The sequence below is a fragment of the Chanodichthys erythropterus genome, chromosome 13, assembly GCF_024489055.1.
Source record: "Chanodichthys erythropterus isolate Z2021 chromosome 13, ASM2448905v1, whole genome shotgun sequence".
Classification (NCBI taxonomy): domain Eukaryota; kingdom Metazoa; phylum Chordata; class Actinopteri; order Cypriniformes; family Xenocyprididae; genus Chanodichthys; species Chanodichthys erythropterus.
This window is the reverse complement of record NC_090233.1, coordinates 37,073,665-37,095,882: the sequence shown is the minus strand read 5'-3', so window position 1 is coordinate 37,095,882 and position 22,218 is coordinate 37,073,665. Positions and strand designations below refer to the sequence as shown.

At 38.2% G+C, this 22,218-nt stretch overlaps 3 protein-coding genes across 8 annotated transcripts in view; 1 reads left to right on the top strand and 2 right to left on the bottom strand.

Moving 5' to 3' along the window:
* Positions 1-231: 231 nt before the first annotated feature.
* Positions 232-4,537, bottom strand: ptger4b (prostaglandin E receptor 4 (subtype EP4) b). Its single transcript, XM_067407751.1, has 2 exons — positions 3,293-4,537; positions 232-2,250 (listed from the first exon to the last, which is right to left on the bottom strand). Exons 1-2 carry the CDS (start codon positions 4,127-4,129, stop codon positions 1,669-1,671), a joined length of 1,419 nt encoding a protein of 472 aa, XP_067263852.1. The 5' UTR covers positions 4,130-4,537; the 3' UTR covers positions 232-1,668.
* A 1,377-nt stretch (positions 4,538-5,914) lies between these two features.
* Positions 5,915-21,847, bottom strand: LOC137034987 (uncharacterized). The gene is made up of 5 exons (XM_067408232.1): positions 20,936-21,847; positions 20,545-20,827; positions 20,200-20,293; positions 19,819-19,958; positions 5,915-5,980 (listed from the first exon to the last, which is right to left on the bottom strand). Exons 1-5 carry the CDS (start codon positions 21,454-21,456, stop codon positions 5,915-5,917), a joined length of 1,104 nt encoding a protein of 367 aa, XP_067264333.1. The 5' UTR covers positions 21,457-21,847.
* Positions 10,489-22,218, top strand: part of map1b (microtubule-associated protein 1B) — a 72,315-nt gene continuing 60,585 nt past the window's right edge. For 4 of the 6 annotated variants that reach the window (XM_067407749.1, XM_067407745.1, XM_067407748.1 and 1 more), the window contains exon 1: positions 14,336-14,976. The gene's annotated coding sequence lies outside the window, so the exon portion shown is untranslated. Of the gene's footprint in view, positions 10,822-14,335; positions 14,977-18,762; positions 18,914-22,218 lie in introns of those variants that run through there. The other 2 variants (XM_067407746.1, XM_067407747.1) reach the window with 2 other exon arrangements.

Below are 22,218 nucleotides of genomic sequence, written 5' to 3'. Positions count from 1 at the left end.
CTTTCTGATAATCATTCCCCTTAAATTTTGATCGCAAGTGGAGAATTTTATTTTGTTTAATTTATTCAGTAATACTACTGCCACTGAAGGAAGAACTTTGTGATAGTCTGATATATATAAATTCATTTGTAATACTTGAAGGATTGGGATCGTTCAATTATTTTAATGCTGCGATATGCGTATATTAATATTGAAGAGTGCGACAACAAATACAGGTTTTTGTTTTCAAATTTCAACTCGAGTTTATTTCAGCATAAAATAGCTGGCCATTGCACATTTTGAAGGGTCACATCGAGGAAAATAAGCAAGACAAGGTTTGAAATTCATGTGTTTGAAAATGTAGAAATGAAATGGTGAAAATATACAGAGTAATGTTGAATCATTTATATACATGCAGCAGATGATGGTGCTAAAGTAGTTTCAATCATGTTTCATACTGTTTTGATACATAAACGAAACGTGAAATGAAACAAAAACCGTATAACTGCTTCAACATGGGAAACCTGACCTTCTCATAGAGAAGAAATAACTACAGTCCACAGATTATCCAAAAAAATACTACAATAAATTAGAGCATTACTACGAAACGCTGTTCACATTTTAACATCACAAATATGTACAGATGAACTCGACAGTTCCTCCTTGACGACCACTGATCAAGAGCTTAGTGATCGATTTTGACAGTTTACATTTTTTCAGTGGTTACAAGGATTTAAAAGTGCAAAACGTATGACCTCAAAAGACATTCCACATCTTAATAGCTTTTACAATTTTACCTCCTCAGCATGCTTTAAAAGAAACAAAAATGAACTTTCTTGACAATGATATGCTGTGTATCATGTGCTCTTACATTGTATAATGTGTTTTCGGTAAGCCTACCGATATATTTTGTGAGAATGAAATTGCTTGGTTAATTCACAGAATATTGTACATATTATGGAAATTCCAAAAATTCTACAGTTACATCTAGCTACATCTTATATGTTATGCATCAATGGAAATGAAGTGTTCTAGTCACCTTAACATAAGGAAAAGGAAATTATAAACCACGAGTTCCAGCATGGGAAAAGCTAACAAGGCACTCTGGTTACTTGAACTTGTGACCTAATGAAGAGATCACCAGAATGTCTGCAAAACTGAACCAACAGTCGGAATTTTTAGAAGAAGAGAAATGAAAAAAAAAAAAAAAAAAAAAAAAAAATCCCCTCCGGGTCAAATCAGTCAATCGGGGCCCAATGCAATTGTATCTAGTAAAAAATGAATTGTCTTTTTCTGCAGAAATTCACAAGAACTTACAACACAGACACATTTATCAGAGCTCTGTCATTCGCCTTGCTGTCGGGAATATGCAGGCTAACCTGTTGCTCAACAAAAAATTTCCTTTAAAATGCATTATGAGTTACCAGAAAACAAAGCCAGTTTGCCTCTCCATCCGCTGCTCTTTTAACCCTTTCCTTTCCAGAACCCCATCATGTAGCAACATTCTTTTTCTTACTTCAGTAACCATGTTTAGTCCTCTGATTGGTGTTTTTCTTTCAAATATCCTATCATTTTAATCTCATGAGTTTTTAGGATTTTTTTTTCCTTTTGATTTTCGTTCTGATTCAGTTTGCAGTGGTCACATCAAGCTCCTGAAATGTATTCCTCCTTCTGAAATGTTGCTCACTCTCATATGCTTCTCTCTTCTAAGCTCAAAGTCTCGTCTGTAAAGGTGACTTGCAGCGGCTGGTGCTTGGAACTCTGCGCTTCATTTGTGCTGGAGTGCGTGCATGAATGTGTTTTCACTAAGTCTGTGCTCGTTTCTGTCCTGTTTTCTCCGCTACTGAGGTCTAGCTCCTGAGAGTCCCGCAGAAGGGTCTGCGCGGTTGAAGTTGAACACGTCCTGCTCTGCACAGAGTCACCACAGCAGCCCATCCCCTGTCCCGCATCCAGGGGATACAAGTATGTCTGTGACGTGCTGATCACCTCTGGCGGCTCGGGCAGAACCAGCGACGGCAAATCACGAGACACGAACGATGAGCTGTGGACGCCGTTACTGCAGTGGAAATCTGCAGGGTTCCTCCCGTGACTCCGCCCACCGATACGGCAAAAGAGGCACTTGACCTTTTCTAGAATCTTCTGCAAGACCGTCTTTCTCAGCAGGATGTAGATCCAGGGGTCTAGAATGGGGTTGACAGAGGCAATTCGGATGGCCTTAAGGTCTGCTGCTGTCATCGGGGAGGAATACAGCTGGTTCACGAACACCCGCACCTAGACAGGAAACAAGACATCTTCTGTTTACTTCTTTATCTATAATCATTCTACATTATTTTCCGACACCAAACACATTGATAATACGAGCACTGATATCATATGCTGGTTATTTCATCAGGCTTTCCGCTATGACTCAACACATAAAAGTCATCAGGGTACAGATCATACAGATACAAATCACATACAGTGAACATCAATAGAAAACAATGAATAGATTGTTTAGACTGTCTGTGACACTGTTACCTTTCTGGGCTTTTAATCCATTACGACTTTTCAATATACATCACTCTACAAAAATGCTGGGTTGTTTCAAATGTGGACAAATACTGGTTACATTTTTTTTTTTTTTTTATTAAATTTTTAAAGCCATTGTTTGGGTTTGTCCATATTTCACACAAACGTGGGTTGAAACAACCCAGCATTTTTAGAGTGAAATACACTAAAAGATATGGAGAGAAAAAAAAAAAATGCATTATGAGATAGGATCTATAAAATATATAATCAGACAAATGCCTAACGGTATATCTCATCAATTTATATAATGTTATTATACCAGCCTTGTTGAGATATTCAAATCCTATCTGATTTTGAACAATAATTCAGGCCATCTAATAAGAACATGTCACAAAATAAGAAAATAAGCTTTTTAAATAAAATTTGAATAGGAAATGATTGTTGGTTTACACAGGAAATGAGTATCCCATTTATAAAGTGGGATAAGATTTATATTCTTTTTTTTCCCCCATATTTTTAATTCGTACATATTTATAATGTAAAAAATAATAACTTTTTATTGTAAAACTATAGTCTGTATAGTGCCTTGATAAATATAATATACATTTCTCAGTAGATTACAATGCAGTTTTTACATTGCAATTTCAATGGCATTGTAAAATAGGTATGACACACTATTTTGTGAATTCATGGTTTAAAATGAGACCAGCAAACCATCTTAGCACAAGTTTTGTTGTTTCCAGCCAGGTATCCACATATTGCGCTACATGCTCTAAATCAACGTACGCTACCAAATCCCACTTACCACTAAAGGAATGGAGCAGATGAGCACGACAATGGACGTGGCGATGAGAACAATGACCATCTGGATCTCCGCACCAGCCAGGCGCGCGAAACTCCGCCTGCGCCTCATCTCCGCGACGCGCGCCTGGTCCGTCCCCAGCGAGGTCCTGCGCACGAAACGCTTGTGCATCATGATGAGAGCCGCGCACACCAACACATTACAAATGACGGTGGCGAGGATGAGGAGGGAGCTGAAGCTGGCGTACATGTAGGAGAAAGTGGCGTTCGTGCTGCTGTTGTTGTTATGCCAGTCGATGAAACACCAGGTTCCGGGATGCTGGCGCACCACGGATCCCAGTCCCATGCTGGGAAGAGCGCAGAAAAGCGCATTGGACACATAGATTCCCGCGAGTGTCAAGCCTGCCACCCGCTGGTCCACATAGTGGTTATAGAAATACGCATGATTGATGGCGAGGTACCTCTCGACGGACATGGCACAGATAATACTAAGACCTGCCAAAGAGAAGAAGAGTAAAATGAACCCGGAATAATGACAGAGCGTTTCTCCACCGGGCCACGCGCCCTTCACATAGGTGGCAATGGTGACTGGGCTGGCGAGCAGCGTGCCCAAGAGGTCAGTTACGGCAAGTCCACACACCAGGGTGTAAAAAGTGGTCTCCTTTTGCTCTTTCCGTGACTTTCGAAGCACTACGATTGCAATAACGTTCCCGACCACGCCAAATATAAACATAATGACCGGGATGGTAGGGTCCTTGTTCATCTTCACCGAGTTGTTTTTCACGTGCAGGTCGATGTTCAAATCAGATCGGTTACTAGACGCGCTCATGACGCATGGCATGAAATGCTGACTTCCCCAATCGATGTCAAAGATCCCTCGATCATACTCTCCACATACATTGTTTCATGCGCTGTTACGCGTCTCCAAAATCTTCAAAGCGCGTCTCGGATTAGGGTACATTTTGACACGCCGGCGTCTGCAGCACATGCGATCTTCCACAAATTCAGTCCTGTGTTTTTGCTCGTGAAAGGTGTGTAGTCCACAGCTGCCCTGAGTCTCAACTAAACTGACTCACAAGTTTTTCCCCGAGAGCTTTCTGCCAACTCCGCCCCGAGCTTTAGAGCGCAGTCTTGCGCCCTCCTGTCACTGCAAGTTGACACATATTTGTCTCCGCATAAAATACCTTCTAGGCTAACATTTATCTACACAATTTACACTCATTGTCCTTTCTTCGTTTCGCCAAAATATTGTAAGTTATTCAAGGCAAAGAAACTTTTGTGTCCCTCATGAATATATACTGTGTGTGTGTGTGTGTGTGTGTGTGTGTGTGTGTGTGTGTGTGTGTGTGTGTGTGTGTGTGTGTGTGTGTGTGTGTGTGTGTGCTTTTGTTTATATTACATTGTGGGGACCAAATGTCCCCATGATGTAATATAAACCTGAGTTCACCTACATCGTGGGGACCAGCCAGCGGTCCCCACAATGTAAATGGGTTTATAAATCATATAGAATGAGTTTTTGTGAAAAAGTAAAAGTTTGCACAGTTTCCTGTGAGGGTTAGGTTTAGGGGTAGGGGCAGGGTAGGGGGATAGAATGTACAGTTTGTTCAGTGTAAAATGCATTGAAGTCTATGGAAAGTCCCCACAATTCACAAAAACAAACATGTGTGTGTGTGTGTGTGTGTGTGTGTGTGTGTGTGTGTGTGTGTGTGTGTGTGTGTGTGTAAACAATTAATTTAACAGTGAAACGCTGAACCAAGTTTTGGCATCTTTGCTTAACCTATCAACAAATTGTTTTATTTTTTTATGTTTTTATTAAAAGCTTGAATTTACTTTTCAAACCTCGCCTATTCAAAAGCTACTAATTTATTTTCCCTTTAAGTGCTTTAGATTAAAGAATCTCTATAAACTTAATTTAGCTAGTCTTTTAGAGAAGGTGGGATTAGGTGGGATAGAGATTTAACCAGGTGGGTTGATCTACCACTCACATTACTTAGAATGAATAGTTTTTTATACGTTTCAATCTCTTCCCATATCAATTCCTAATTATTTTTTCACTGCTCTTAATGGGATGATAAGATCATTTGGCATTGTAAAACTCCTAGCGTCAGCCTTGATAAATTGGCTTTGGATTATGATCAAGGAGGACTTCCTGATTTTAAGATGTATTATTGGGCAGCCCAATCCAGGTATTTGGCTCAGATGTTTGCTGGTACCACCTTTCCCTCTTTGCTTTAAATATGGAGAAATCTGAGGTCATTTTCTTTCCCCTAAAGCACCTTTTGGGGAAACAGATTGCTACCAATGTGCCATCAAAACAAAAATACTAAGAAATGGGCAGATAAGGGAATTACACATTTGAAGCATTGTTTTGATGACAATGTTTTAATGTTTAACAGTTAAAAAAAAAAAAAATAATAATAATAATATATATATATATATATATATGTATATAATTTGAGTAATACAGAATTCTTTAGTTATCTGCAATTTACGAGATTGTTTAAGGGTCAAAGCAAAAACTTATCCTAAGATACCTGATTTGTATTGAGCAACTCTGCTATTCAGATAAACCATAAAACATAAAACAACCTCTAGAATATACAAAGGCCTGATCTCAAATCAGCCTTTAGATGACCCAGATAAATCCAGAAGTAGATGGAAGCAGGATCTGGGGCAAAGAGTTGATGGAGACCTGTGGGGACAATTATGTAAAGATGGGGTCACCTCAACCTTGAATTCTAGGTATAAAATAATTCAGTTTAATATTTTTACACATGCTTTACTACATTTCATCTAGATTACATAAACTTAACAACAGTATTTCACCCCTCTGCTTCAGATGTGGTATAGAAGGAACAGTTTTGCATTCCTGGTTGTGTCCTAAAGTGAAGGTGTGTTGGGTGCAAGTATGTGTTTGACCTACCGGTAGGTAGTATGTGTAGGAGTTGACAAAATATATGCTATCCATTTTATCTGTTACTTTACTAAAACTTTAATCATTGATAATAACATTTATACAGCTTTTGACATTTAGATCTCTTCTTCACCTTCATTTTCTCATCTTTGGACATTTTTAATTTTTTTGTATATGACCTGGACAGTTCTGCATGGTTTTCTGAAGACAATGACTCACTGAATGCATAGCTTTTGAAATGTCATTCAACCAGATATTTCTGGATTTGTTTGTTTCCGTTTGTGGTATGTCTTGTGCTCACTAACGTCTGCTTAAGCTACAGACGCAGTTGTAGTGGAAGCCATGCATGCATCAGCTACATAAAATATCAAAGTATGTAAGAACAGAGAACATTGTGGTTTTCTGTGAGGTTTGCATTTGTGAGGAAAAAAGCCTTTTTGGTGTAACTGCTAGTTGAGCTGTACAAAGGAAGTGCATGGCCATTAGGTGTTACAAAGTTCACAGCAATGTCATGTACATGTAACTTGTAAAAATGCACAAATGAATGATCACCAATCACATGCTCAGACCAAGAAACTTAAATCTAAAGGATTTCAGTCTGAAAAAAAAAAAGAACAGATGTTAACAGGATAAGATGCATTGGGTAGGTTGTGTTCAAAGACAATTTTTCAGTCCTGACAGTGGTTCACAACTGCACTTGCGATATGAACATCACATTGCATTAAGATATGAAGTCACAACACTTATAAAATAAAGTTACAACTAAAATTAAAGAAAAAATTGTTGCAAGTTAAAGGTGCTAAAGAGGATGTTTTGTTTTATACATTTTTGCAATATTACTTGAAACTGTCTTTACTAACTGATAAAAGACTATTTATTAGGTGCACTGAAAGGAATAATATTAATATACATCATCTGTGCACGAGGTAGGACCTTAAAAACATCAGCCAATCATTTACGCGATCATCGCGTAAACGATTGGCCCTCTGGCTTGTCAATCACTGCCGTGACGTTCCTTGTGAGAGACGTGCACGGCTGCGCGCTCCAGTAACTTTCCACATTCCACAGGCGCCGCATGCAATGTTTTTACCAGGAGACAGGAGTAACAACTGCAGATTATGAGTTACCTGCGGTGAGTCCGACATAGTGAATCCACTAACACGACACAGCGAATGCCTGTGATAAACACCCATGTTCCAATACTCGTGCACGAGTTTTGGGAGGCGTTCCTTTGAAATGAGCTATGAAGGAAGGGGGCTGTTCTTATGCATGCGCTCATTTCAAAAACTCATTAACAGTCTTTGGATTCTCAGTCGATGAAAAAATCCTCTCTATCACCTTTAAAATTGCAATTATGAGACATTAAGTCGCAGTTGAGATATAAAGCCACATATACAAGAAATAAAGTCGCTATTACAAGAAAAAGTCACAATTATGAGATAAAATCGTCATAGGTTGCAAGTAAAGATGATAAAATCAGGATCTAGGTGCAACAATAAAACAAAACTCAAAATTATGTTTCATTAACGTAGTTCAGGAGGAACAAGTCAAATAAGATACCCAATCATTACGTCATCTTAATGATTACGTCATCTCAACCATCTGTCAACAATCTGTAATCAACGTATCTACCCAATCGGCATGACTTCAGGCCTATATATAATCACAGTCAAAACTCACCCAAGGATCCTCAACAGTTTCCAGAATCCCTCCACCACCCCGTCTCCTCACACTCTCTGGGTTACTTCATACTTGTATATTAAAATGGCTTCTTTCACAACAAACATGTTTACATAATGTTTAGTATTTGATGTATATGTGAGAGTGTATTTGTAAATGTGTGTTGTAGAATGAATGCAGTGTGTGATTATTTTAATGTTGTTTTGGGATAAATGTTTTATTAGCTTGATTTGTTTACATCAGCCTGTCCAGGGACTGCAGGTGTACATTAGCACAAGTGCTACAACCTGGTAAAATGCATCTCGCCTTTTTAAGGTTTAATGTATATTTTACACTGTCCCTGTTTATATAAATCAATAAATCAATGAAAATTAAATATAATCTAAAAGTGGGGGTGGGGGGGTACTCTGTGTTCGGGCCGATTACCGATCTCGGAGCCCTCTCCCCGGACAGCACGCCAAATATGTTTACCAATTTATTTACCTGACTTATTTGTAAGTGTGAACTCGTGAAATAACAAGACATTTAGGTATCTGGATCAGGCAAAACATGAACAGAACAATGCAACAATTTCTAACAAAGAGTGACCAAGAACTAGGGAAAACACAGGACCTAAATTCACAGTGACTAACGAGTTAATAGACGAGACACACCTGAACTGAAATTCAAATCAATCTGTTACTATGGAGACAAACAGGCAGGGTAACTGAGGCTACGTTTACGCATGGGCGGCTATTTTCATAAACGGACATTTCGACCTCTCTGGTTTCAAAAATAACATCGTGCACACAAAAGTTTTCATTTACACGTACCCGTGTATGTATGACGTCAAGAGTGTAACGAGCAGTTCAAGCCCACATAAGCCAATCAGAATCCCGAAAAAAAATCCCGAATTCCTCTTGAAGTGATTCGAAGTTGTTGCAAAATTGCTGATTTCCGAGCACTCATTCGTCTCTGCTCCTCAACATAATGGAGCAGCTGTATTTGCAAATGCAAACACACGAGAAGAGTTTGCACCAACATAAATGCGACTGCTACTCTAAACGCTTCCATGATCACATGTTAACATAGGTGCGAGCTCTGGCGCATACTGTGACGTTGGCTGCCTAAACACCCGTTTGTCTCAGTTTACATGCAAACGTGCAAACGAAGATTTTCAAAATCTCTACTCTGGCCGGAGTTTTTAAAAAAGACTCGTTTTCAGAGGCGAATTCTCCATTTGCGTGTAAACGAAGGGCGCAAACGAAGGGAAATGTCTCAGTTTTTCAAAATAACCGTGTAACAGGACTATGACAGGACTATGCTGCCTTCCAGGCAGGTTTTTGACCCGTAAGTCACGACTTCAAACAACTACTCACGACTTTGTAGCATTCCAGGCAAGTCACGCCAAACTGCCTGAGTGTAAACAAACCAGCATGGCTGACCGTATGTGGCTTATGCTCATTTACAATTATTTCTATCACTAAAGGTGCTTACTCCTTGCTTATTTGATGGAAACGGAGGAGGAAAACAGCGCATAAGGCTAGACAACCTGTTATACCTTTTATTTTACGTTATTTTACCGTGCACTTGCATAAACACAGCATCTGTAGGGACTGCCATTGTTGTTCCGTGGGCTATGTGACGTCAGAGCACGGAACTGGGAGTAGCTACATCGATCTAGTACGAGTTTACGGGTGGGAAGTCACGGGTTTGGCTGCCGTTCCAGTGCACTTTCACGGGTAGAAGGTTGGAAAAACACGGGTTACGGGTTGCCTGGAACGTGGCATAATTAACAAAAACTCAAAACTTGACAGTCAAATGGTCCACAAGCATCACTTTTATAGACTTTCTGTGCAGGTATTGAATCAAACTCTCAGCATAGGAACACAAAGCAGTAGTTTCAGAACGTCAATTCTATATTTACTTATTGTCTGAGACAATCAATGACCCTCCATCACACATCATGTATTTAACCTTCTCAGTGTAACTTCCTGGTCAGTCCACTTTTAGGACAGATGTTTAATCTGCAGTTAATGAAACATAAAACTCTTGAACTACAGCTTTTGTTGACTGGGCTGTCTGTGTTTGGAAGGGTGGTGCAGCTGTCTAAGTGGCTGTATTACATTTTCAATGCTTCTGTGACCAAAGTCAATAAGCAGTAATTAAAAATCATTCAAATGAAAGACGAGAGAATGACGGTTATTTATTTTAATGCAGAACGCTTTTATGCTTTCCCAGAGAATGAGCATACATGAGTCAGGGTCCAAAACATATATATCAAAGTTATCACCTACTTGCTGACCTTTAAAAGCAAATGTTGAATATTTTCTTTGTGGTGATGGATGGTCTTTTTCCTGTAAATGTCTTAAATGGTCTTAAACCACTATTCCATCGGCACTCAATTAGGATTTCCGCAAAAGTTTTTAGAGGTCATCTTGACCCGCTGTCCCCGGCTTTTGTCTTTCTCCCTTAAAAATCTTGTACCACATCAACATTTACGGCCTTGTCACATTAACAGTCATTAAAGTAATTCTTTCAATTGCACTCAGTAAATCGAAAGTCCTAAATGAGGAAGGGTTATAGGCATCATTCTGGAGTTTCTCAATCCTCTAAGAATGACCCCCAGCACTGCACATTTTGGACGCCTGAGCCTCCCTTATAGCTCCAGAAATTTGATGAAATGAGACAGTGTTGGGCTTCCGCTACTTGTAAACAGAAATATAAAGGAGTCGCTGTAAGAATGACCTTTGGCAGAACATCTCTTTCTGCTAGCATTAGTTGTTTTTATAATATTTATAGATGGTCCAAATATACTCACACTTTGTGAACAATATCCATGTGAAAAGCAACATGCTTATTGATTTCTGACTATAGGAAAGGGTGTATAAAGAATTTCAGAAGAAAAAAAAAACAATTTTGTCAGGGAACTGAAGAGGAAGGAAGAATTGGGGAAACAAGTGTTGTGTGTCTGTTTGTACTGTGTCTGTGGTGGTTTTCAGTCTGTTTATGAATTTTGGAACAGCTTTGTTTAGTGAAATTTTAGAACACTATCTTCATGCTGCTTGACTGGATTATGCTTGCTTATGGCTGTGATGAAATTTCATATCAATACAATAAATTCCCACTAAATGAAAATATTTGAAAATGTATAGTGTGAATCTTCTGACGCAGCCGCGTCTATGATGCAACTAAAACATAGGAATGGCTTAAGATGAAAAGATAAAATATATAGGCGGAATGAACTACATCGTTGGAACAATTTAGATCACGTCCTGTTTTGCTCTAACCCTGTGTGAGACCTGATGTGACCACTTCCTCTACAAGTCACAGTCTATGTTAGTGTATTGAAAAAGTTGTCTTTGTAAACACCCTTTAAAAATGCAATGCAGTGAGAGGGTAAAAAAAAGGAACTGAAAAAGACAAAAAAAAAAAAAAACACTAACTGACACACACACGTCAGGTTTTGGTATCTTTGTGGGGACTCTCTATAGACATAATGATTTTTATATTGTACAAACTGTATATTCTATCCCCTACCCCTAAACCTACCCATCATAGAACACTTTTTGCATTTTTACATTTTCAAAGAAGTATCATTTAGTATGTTTATTAATTAATTTCCCTCATGGAGACCGCTGGCTGGTCCCCACAATGTAATTGATCTCAGGTTTTACTACGTTGTGGGGACATTTGGTCCTCAACATAGTTAAACAAAAGTTAAACAAGTACACACACGCACACACACAGAGAGAGAGAGAGAGAGAGAGAGAGAGAAATCTAGAATGCATGCAGAAGAAGGAAAGACTCTGAGGAGCAGAATTTGTTGCATTTTAGCATCTAATTTTATGTCTGTGTGTAAGCAAATTAATTACATTTGATGTCCCTCTTCAGAAGAAAAAACACAATTTGCCATATGTTTTGTTAACTGGAATCCCCTCCTTGAGGTAACACATGATCTTTATCATGATGTGTCACACATAGTGTGTTCTGTTGATTTTTAATGTATTCTGAGGGGTCATGTCATTCATTGCTTATACATTTTTCCAACGTATAATATTAGAAATGTGAGGACTTTTTATGTAGATTAAAAAAAAAATAAGTATAGTATTTCTTCCTCAACTCTTGACATCAGTGGTGTGATATTTATGAAGCATGACCAGCAAGCAGTCAGACACATTTTGAAAAGAAGCCAAGACAAATGGCTTGTTCACCCTGGGGTGGGTTTTTACTAAAAAACTGCTCAGATAAGACATCAGATTACTGGAAATGTCGTCCTGGTTTGGAAAACATAATGTGTCATGGGATAAAGAGCTAGGGTGTACACTCAAAAAAAAAGCTCTGGCTTTGGCTGAACATGATTCAATCATGAACAGTGGTTCCACATGATTGAAACAAGTAAAACCAAATAGAATCAATCATGTACAACTAGAATCAATGGTGTTCATTTAACTTGAATGAATGGTTTTAGTTTAAGTTAAATTTTCATTTAAATTGACATTCAAATAATCATACAATTAATGCTTCCTGTTTAATCCTGTGATGTAACAAACTAAAATAAACTTTTCTTTACACATGTGATGTTTGGTGTTGTCAGTTCAGAAGTGATACTGGTTTCATCCAGAGCTCTACCATAAGGCTGTGTGTCCACCAAAACGTTTTTAGGGGCCATTCCCATTATCCGCTCACATATTGTGTCTTTTCCGCTCACAAGTCAGTTATGCCCGCAGCAGGCGCGCTCATAATGGAAGCGACGTGGTCGCGACGCTCATGTGTGTTTTCCAGGCGCATCGAGATGAAAAATCCTCAAATTTTCAGAATGCCACAAGTGCACCACAGGTCATGTGACAAGAACCAACCAATCAGCTTCGGCCTTTCCATAACAAATCATCGAAATCTCAGCCGAACAGCTGATCAAAGCTGTAAAGAGGGGTTTTTATATCTCATCTCCATAAATCTCTAGTAGTAAAGCTAATGCAAGGGCTAGAAATCAATTTATCCTTTGCTGAAACTTCCTGCTCCTTGTGGAGAGCGGAATCAAAGCCTATAGAATAACACAAGATGCATCACTCGTATTATTTTGAATGGGAGAAAGCGCAACGCGCAATATGGCGAAATAAGTCCCTAAAAATGTCGACACAATGTAGAGTACTTGCTATGTATGTTCGGAGATCAGCAAATATTAATTTCTCATCCATTTTGTTCTGTTCTTTGCTTGCTGAAGTCTTTGTAGAGCAAGAATGTTGTGACAGTTGGTCGGTGTTATTTGTCCCACCCCTCCTTCACTCCGATTGGACGGCTGGTTAAAAAGTGACAGCGATGAGCGCAGCATTTTACTCAAAGTAGAACATTCTTCAACTCGAAGTGACCGGTAAAAAATGGCGAGCTCTCAGCACTTGAGCATGAAAAAGACGCATTAAAAACAATTGGAAAAAGTACGCTAACTGCTAAAAAAAAAACAACAAAAAAACGTTTTGGTGGACACACGGCCTAACGGTTGCTTTACTAGTAATGCAGCCCAAGCACAAGCTCCACACTTTACACAATGGCTAAAACCACTAACATAACAGAAACTTTTAAATACCAATATAATAGAACATTGTACATTAACAAGTCTCTCCATTGTATCATGTTGCTTTAAAAATGCATACAAAAACACTTTATTTCAACATTTCCTCTTCCAATTCAGCCCATTTGCAAAGCATGATGGGAAGTTAAAGTCCTGCTTCATTGGGTTACTTGATTTAAATGTGTTATTTCAAAATGAAAACCTCAAGTCAAAGAGTAACCGTTGCAAATCAATTTATATGAAGCAATCACATTTGAACCAGAAACCTGATAAGACGGCGTTAAAGGTGCAGTGTGTAGGATTTCTGTCCACTAGAGGCCCCTAGAGGCCTATTCAAAACAAAGGCGTAGCTTGATGACGCCAAGTTTGAGCGCGGTCTTGGGACATGTGGTCTTCACCTCAACGGACAGTGCAAAAGAACAGGGATAGGACTCAGGAAGAAATAATTTTCATGGATGTAATTATTAACATTACTGTAGTATGAAGCAGAGCAGGACCGAGTGTTGTGGGAGCTGAACCAGGCTGCTGGAATGATTGAGCAACACACGACTCACGAGCAGCGGAACTTTTATTATGCCACAGTCACCGGCGCTGCTTCCGCTTTTCCAGTCATGAGTATGAGGTAACACAGCTCTCTTTATCATATTAGATACATTTAAGTGTGTTGAAAATTATGTTATAACGTTACTCTGTGCGTTCACTCGACGGCTGCTGTGAGACACTTGTTTGAGACACACTACACTAAGCTAGATCGATTTTAGAATATCATATTAAATGCTGGATGGCTTGTGCTGATAAATGGCGTGCAATTCATTGTAATGCAATTAATTGTATGATGGAGAAAATGCTGTATTACTGTTACTAAAATTAAAGCTGCATCTTATTATGCTATGTTAGCTGCTTCACAAAATAGTGTTTTTCTCTGAGGCATGGTAAAGCATGGTACTCGCAAAAAAAAATCAAGAAAATTAGATTTAGACTAAACGCGTTGAGCTATATAATAATAATAGTTTTCTGTCTACAAATATATCAAATATTTAGAAACATTTTGGATATTGTAAGTACTCAAGTCAACAAAATATATAACACTGACCTATGTTTAAAATCTGAGTATTGTGTTATGAGACTAAAAACATAGACAGAGTATGCCTATCTCATAAATTATCTGATGCAGCTTGCATGAGCATTGAGATGAGCTTTATCTAATAGTCTGGTTAGACTATTAGAGATGAGCTTTATCTAATAGTCTGGTTAAAACACAAAATACCACAAATACTACATAAATAATTGTGCAGAACAATAAGGCACATAACAATTGTGCCTTTTTGCCTCTTGTATTAAATGTGTGTTCACGAGTTCACACTTAGAAATAATTAGAGTAAAAGTTATGCGTATTTGGCGTGCTCTCTAGGGGAGGACTCTGAGCTTGGAATTTTTCTCTTGGAAAAACTCAGAGTACTCCCCCCAGTTGTGATAAGAATAGTTAGAACTAGAAGTGAAGAGATGGGTTGGTGAAGGGATGCTGTTAAACTGTCAACGAACAGAGGTAAGTCTGTCTTATATGTAGTACCCTCACCGCCTGATGAGGGGAGATATTAGTATTAATAAAAGACAGGACACAGAGATGCTGCTGCTTCACCATCAGAGTCTGTGTATTGTTTTTTTTATAACCATTTAAAAGAGTTCAATTATTTTTTCCATATTCCATTGAGTGACAGCATCACTTTAAGAGAAGTAACAATATATATATATAAAAAGTGTTACTTATATACATTTTCTCATTGACTTCTGTGTCCACAAGAAGTCAACGAGAGTGTCTAACAGCAGCTATGACACAGTGATCACTAACATCCTTAGCAAAATATCTATGTCTGTATATTTATGAGGTGCATTAGTCAAGAATAGGTCTAATATGATTGATTTTTCTGAACATTTAAGATTTAATCGTGTGGGACTATCAATCATCTGTGTTAAATGAAAGGTGTCACAAAAAGATTTAAAATGATTTGAAACAGAAGAACCGATCCCAATTAAAATCACCAGCTACTAATATTTCATTAAAATCAATTGTAGAAAGTTGCTGTTGCAATAGAACAAGAGATTCAGAATTTGATGAGGGAGGCCTGTAACAATCAACCAATGTCAAATAAGTATCTTTAGAAAGCTCAATTTTTAAAGCTATAAACTCAAAACATCTTACCAATCAGATATTACCCTATATGGAATTTATTCCTTACATATATTGTGATTTCACCACCCTTTTTCAAATGATCACATCTAAACAGAGAAAACCCACTTATATTTACTTCATTATCTGGAACAGCTTTGCGCAAGTTTTAGAGAGAATAATAAAATCTGCGTCTGTCAATTTTTGGAAGCAAGCTAAATATGTTCAAATGAATAAAACCAATTCCAGAGCTAGATTTAAAATCATCAGGAGTACTCAAATAACCAGGCCCGGATTGGGGTGAATATTACCAGATAAAACAAAACAATGACGCTTAATTGAATTGGAACTGGATATTTTTCCTTGAAAACATATATTGTAACTAAATAAGGACAATTCACCATCATGTAAGTTGAAGTAATTAAAACAGCATAGTGAATAAGAAAAGTCTGATTTCAACACTCTATTTTTCCAACCACAGTCAAAATCAAAGGACGTGCCCCCAGCACACTGAAACGGCTGTACTATATGTGAGAATGACAGATCTTTTGCTGCCTTCCTCAAAAATGGATTATAATTGTCAGGAACAGAATTAAACATAAACATAACGCCCACTTTTTTGCGTGTTCCTGGGGGCAGTGTTTATGTTAATTGCAGGGTTTATGATGTCACCAACCCGGGAAGTTGTAGTCCAAGCTGGTCATTTTTGTAGGCATAAAACTGCCAAAACTTTAAAAGACAATATCTCTGTTTGCATTGAACTTTCAGAGCTGTAACTTTGCAGATACTGTTTATGCTCAAGCAGCAACATTACAGACTAACTAAAGTTAAAAAAGTTTAATTGCAATGAACCACCGCTTTAATAAAACATCACTTGCATCCCATCGAGTTTGTGTTTTTAGAAAGTCATGGTTTATTGTGACAGTTTTAGTTGTGTTGTTCCCTTCGGCAGGTTAAGTTTGCTGCTGTGGTAAAAACTGACAGAGGCACTCTTTGTTCTTCCTCTATGAAACTGGGGGGTAGGTGTTTACAGGGCAAGCCTCAATCTGCCATCAGTCTCTCATCATTCCATCGTCCAAATGAATTTACTCAATTCAACACACACACAAACACACAAACCCTGACTGTCTCTGCCAGAGTGAGAGAGATAGAGTTGAAAATTAAGCCCCTTTCACACATACAGTCTTTACTGGTAAATTACCGGTAAGAGATGAACAGGGCCTTTTCAAATATACTGGCAATTTAGGCAAGTTGTAATAATAGGGTTAGGCTACCAGTAAATTACCGGTATGATGCTGCTGTGTGTGAACGCAGAATAAAGATTTACCTGTATGAGCACAGAACGCACTGATGAAAGAAGTCTACTTTGGTCCAGTCATAAATTTCTTATAGAGATGACGTGATTACTCCATTCTGTTTACAGTAAGCTCCTCTGCATTTTAATAGTTTTTCTATGTAAATATGCGCAAGATGGGCATCTTTGCGCATTGCGCCATGCCGCGCACCTTATTCAACGTGTGTTGTGTGGCGCTCGAGACCCATCAGTCATCAGTGCTACGGCTCTGCAGTTGGATACTAGAGGTATGCACGTGACATCACCATCGGCCAGAGTGAAAATACTGAGTGGTACCATTGGTTTTCAGTGTGAATACCGCGAAAAACACATTCGAAAGATCTTTGCGATTGACTCTTTAAATAGATTTGACAATATCTCTCTTTCCCCGGCTTCGAAATCAGGCACATATAGATAGGTTTCTTGTATGCAAGCAGTACTGGATGCACGTGCATTCAGGGGGCAAAACCGCTAACGAGTCTTATGCCAGAAAACGCTTAATGTGCACTAAGACAGTGATATTAAAGGTGAAACTGAATTTACCTCGGCATAGTTAAATAACAAGAGTTCAGTACATGGAAATGACATACAGTGAGTCTCAAACTCCATTGTTTCCTCCTTCTTATATAAATCTCATTTGTTTAAAAGACCTCTGAAGAACAGGCGAATCTCAACATAACACTGACTGTTACGTAACAGTCGGGGTGTACGCCCCCAATATTTGCATATGCCAGCTCATGTTCCCAACATTATGAAAGGCATTAGACAAGGGCAGCCAGTATTAACGTCTGGATGTGCACAGCCTAATCAACAGACTAGGTAAGCAAGCAAGGACAACAGCGAAAAAAGGCAGATGGAGCAATAATAACTGACATGATTCATGATAACATGATATTTTTAGTGGTATTTGTAAATGTTTTGTTAGCATGTTGCTAATGTACTGTTAAATGTGCTTAAAGTTACCACCGTTTATTACTATATTCACGGAGACGACTGTCGCTATTTTCATTTTTAAACACTTGCAGTCTGTATAATTCATAAACACAACATCATTCTTTATAAATCTCTCCAACAGTGTAGCATCAGCTGTTAGCCACAGAGCATAGCCTCAAACTCATTCAGAATCAAATGTAAACATCAAAATAAACACTGTACTTACGCGATTAGACATGCTGCATGACGAACACTTTGTAAAGATCCTTTCTGAGAGTTATATTAGCTGTGTGAACTTTTTTTTATCTTAAGGCAAGCGCGAGCTCTTCAGGCGTGGAGCACCAGATTTAAAGGGCCACACACCCTGAATCGGCTCATTTCTAATTATGCCCCAAAATAGGCAGTTAAAAAAATGAATTTAAAAAAATCAATGGGGTATTTTGAGCTGAAACTTCACAGACACATTCAGGGGACACCTTAGACTTATATTACATCTTTTAAAAAAAAGTTCTAGGGCACCTTTACAGTGATAGTTCAACCAAAAATGAAAATTGTGTCATCTTTTACTCACCCTCAAGTTGTTTCAAACTTTTATAATTTTCTTTGTTCTACTGTACATGAAGGAAGATATTTGGAAGAATGTTTGTAACCAAGCAGATCTCGCCCCCCCATTGACTGCCATAGTATTTTTTCCCCCTACTATGGTAGTCAATGGTGGGTGAGATCTGCTTGGTTACAAACATTCTTCCAAATACCTTCTTTTGTGTTCAGCAAAACAAAGAAATGTATACAGGGTTCGAACTACTTGAGGGTGAGTAAATGATGACAAAAATGTCATTTTTGGGTGAACTATCCCTTTAACAGACCAAACTCAGTAAACAGACCAAACTTCATTCTAGCGGCGCTTGTATTCCACTATGCTGACGGAAGTGAGGATACACTGCTTCGAGTCCAAACGGAAGCTTTGTGACATCACATGAAAAGGGTCTATTCAACCAACCAGATGACAACATCGAAAATTCTGAAGTGTTTCAAAGACTATAGAAAGCAGTTAAGTGTGCCATATGCATCAGATGTTCAGCCAACGGTCTGTGACGTCTGAGGCTGTAACTATTCTAACCCTAATCTATAATAAAATGTTTTATCATGGTTTCTACAACAATATTAAGCAGCACAACTGTTTTTAACTGATAATAATAAGAACTGTTTTTGAACACCAAATCAGCATAATTAGAATGAGTTCTGAAGGATCATGTGACACTGAAGACTGGAGTAATGATGCTGAAAAAAACTTTTTAATTCAATATTTGCTGTATTACTGATCAAATAAATTCAGCTGTTGAGTATAAGAGACTTCGGTCCCACTTTATATTACAGTTTTTCTCAATCGATTTGGTACATTTCTCCAAACTCAGGTAACAGCTCTCAAAACAGTTAACACAGCAAACTAAACACACTCTTATGCTGGCGAAACCATTAAGTATTCACTGCACAATGAAACACAGCATTTTATTCTAGTAATGCATTTATTAAAATTCAATATTAACATCAAAACTAAAAGTGTGTTCTCTGTTGATTTTATAACAAATTCAGCTGAAGATACACAAAGAAATAAATGAAAATACATGTTTTTCATTAAGTTCTTTAATGAGGAGTTCAGGTGTATAACAATAAGTTGTCACCCCACACACACAAATATATATATATATATTATGCAAATAAGTGCATAGGTACATAAAAAATAAAGTGATAAATGTACTGCATTCATTGAATCAATTATTTTATTGATCATGCCTCTCAATTACATCTGGCCAGAGAATTTCATCAACATCACAGAAAATATTTTCACGAGTCATGCATCGTGGGAAAAAACGTCTTGAATGCTGTATCCATCCTTGACATGCTTGTGCCCCAATATCTCCACAGGCTTCTTCCATCGCTTGAAGAAGACTTACTTGGTTGTAAGGGTTGCGATCATGTACTTTCCATCTCCAAGAGGAGAAGAATTCCTCAATTGGATTCAGGAAAGGAGAATATGGTGGAAGAAACACCATCCTGAATTGTGGGTGATTCTCAAACCACTCTCGCACTAGTGCTGAATGGTGGAATTGGACATTGTCCCAAACAACTACAAAATTCCGCACCATTTGCTCCTGATCACCCTGCGGAAAGAGGATTTCATTGAGGAGGTTTAAAAAATGTAGGAGCCTTGCTGTGTTGTATGGTCCCAAGACAGCATTGTGTGCCACAACACCAGTTGTAGAAATTGCTGCACAGAGAGTGATGTTGCCTCCTCGTTGTCCAGGGACATTGACTGTAGCACGATGGCCAATCACATTTCTCCCTCTTCTTTTTTTGAAGATTGAAGCCTGCTTCATCAATATACAGGTACTCATAATGAGTTGCGCTGCTATCCAACTCCAAGATTCTCTAGAGTAAAAAGAACACAAGGTAAAATATAGTAAATTTGTGTTTTACAGTAATGGGATTGATTGCAGTCAATACTACTGTGAAATTGTTGCTGAAGTTTGAGTTCACACTTTGAAGCAGCAGTATACATAGATATGCCTAAATCTTTTCACATATAGTAGCATGGAATAGTTTATGGACACATACTTAAAATTCAGGAAAAATATATCTTTGAGTTGACAGTAAAATTGCAGTAACTGGGTTGCACATACTTGAACAAACTGGAATCGCAACTCCTTCACTCTAACAGAGTTCCTCTCAAAGGGCACTTTGTATACTTGCTTCATTCGGATAGCATTTCTTCTTAGAACACGGTCAATTGTGGAGAGACTGCATTGGTGGATATTGTGGAACAGTTGATTGTCCTGTGTTATTCTTTGCTGAATTTCTTTGAGGCGGAGGGTGTTGTTCTGGACCACCATGTCAACAATGGCATGCTCTTGTTCAACTGAAAAAAGTCTTGTTCGTCCACCTGAATGTTCTCTAACTTCAATTCTGAAAAAGGTTTGGACAAGCAGGAGCATTTACTGTAGAGATCTAGACCTATGTCAAACAAGACTACATGGACTCTCATTGTAAAAGTAGAATGATATAGTTACTTACCGGTTTTCCCTCTGAAATGTACGGATAATTGAAGCCACTGTGGATCTGTTTATATTGGGCTGAACTCTCTGGCCAGCTTCTCTCAGTGAGAGACCATGATTTATGACATGGTCAATAAGTGTGGCTCTGATTTCATTTGAAACACGTGTGTACCCTACCCTCATTCTACCTCTCCTCCCTCCTCGTACACCTTGGCCTCCTCTTCCTCTTTGCCCTCCTCTTCCTCCCTGTCCACCTCTTCTTATATTTTCTCTTTCCACTATACCATTGCCCTCCAATCTATCCATCTCTTCAATCTCTTCTCCTCTTCCTACATCCTCAGCTCTTCTCGCTCTTCCTCCTACATCTTCAGCTCTTCCTCCTACATCTTCATCTCTTCTTTCTCTTTCTCTTTCTCCTCTTTCTTTATCTCCTCTTCCTCTTCCTCTTCTCCCTCTACCCTGGCCACCACCTCTCACTCTTAAACCTCTTCTGTTTCCACTGCTCATACTTCTTTTTTTTGTCTTACTGTATCTTCTCATTTGTCTTCTTTGTTCTTCTTCTCTTCCCCTTTTGTAGTTGTTGTAATTACGTAAGACAGCTGTGTGAACAATTAGAAAATTGGCTTTTTCTGTGTTGAGTGGATTACTAACTCATCAGATAACAATTTGGCGTTACTTGAAGACACAAGGTGTGCAACTGACTATTTTACAATTCACAGAGTTTTGTTTGTTGTGTTTTGAAAATGGTACAAAAATGCTTGTGATCTTTGTGAAGAACAATGAAAAAGTTACAAATGTTTTTCCTGATATATTAAAGATTTGGTTGGCTGTATGAACTGCTGTGATAAAATTTGGGATTTTTGTGCACAGTGTTTTGAAAAAAATATGCTTTTGATTTGTGATTTGTATTAAATGAAGGAGAATTTACTATCTGTTTAGGACAATTACAAAGTGTACTGATCACTGTGTTAACTGTTTTGAGAGCTGTTACCTGAGTTTGGAGAAATGTACCAAATCGATTGAGAAAAACTGTAAGTGGCCTTAACTACTATGTACTTACATCAAAAAATAGTACAATGTACTTATTGGGTTCATATTGAATTTCAAAACACATTTTCAGCTATTGAGGTGGGGTAGGGGTAAGGTTAGGGAAAGCTTTAGTGGTATGGGTGGGTTAAGGTATAAGGGATGGTCAACAGTGTAATTATAAATGTAATTACAGAAATTAATTACAGATGTAATTACATGCAGGTGTTTTTAAAATATAAGTACAATGTAAAAACATGTATGTGCACAATAAGT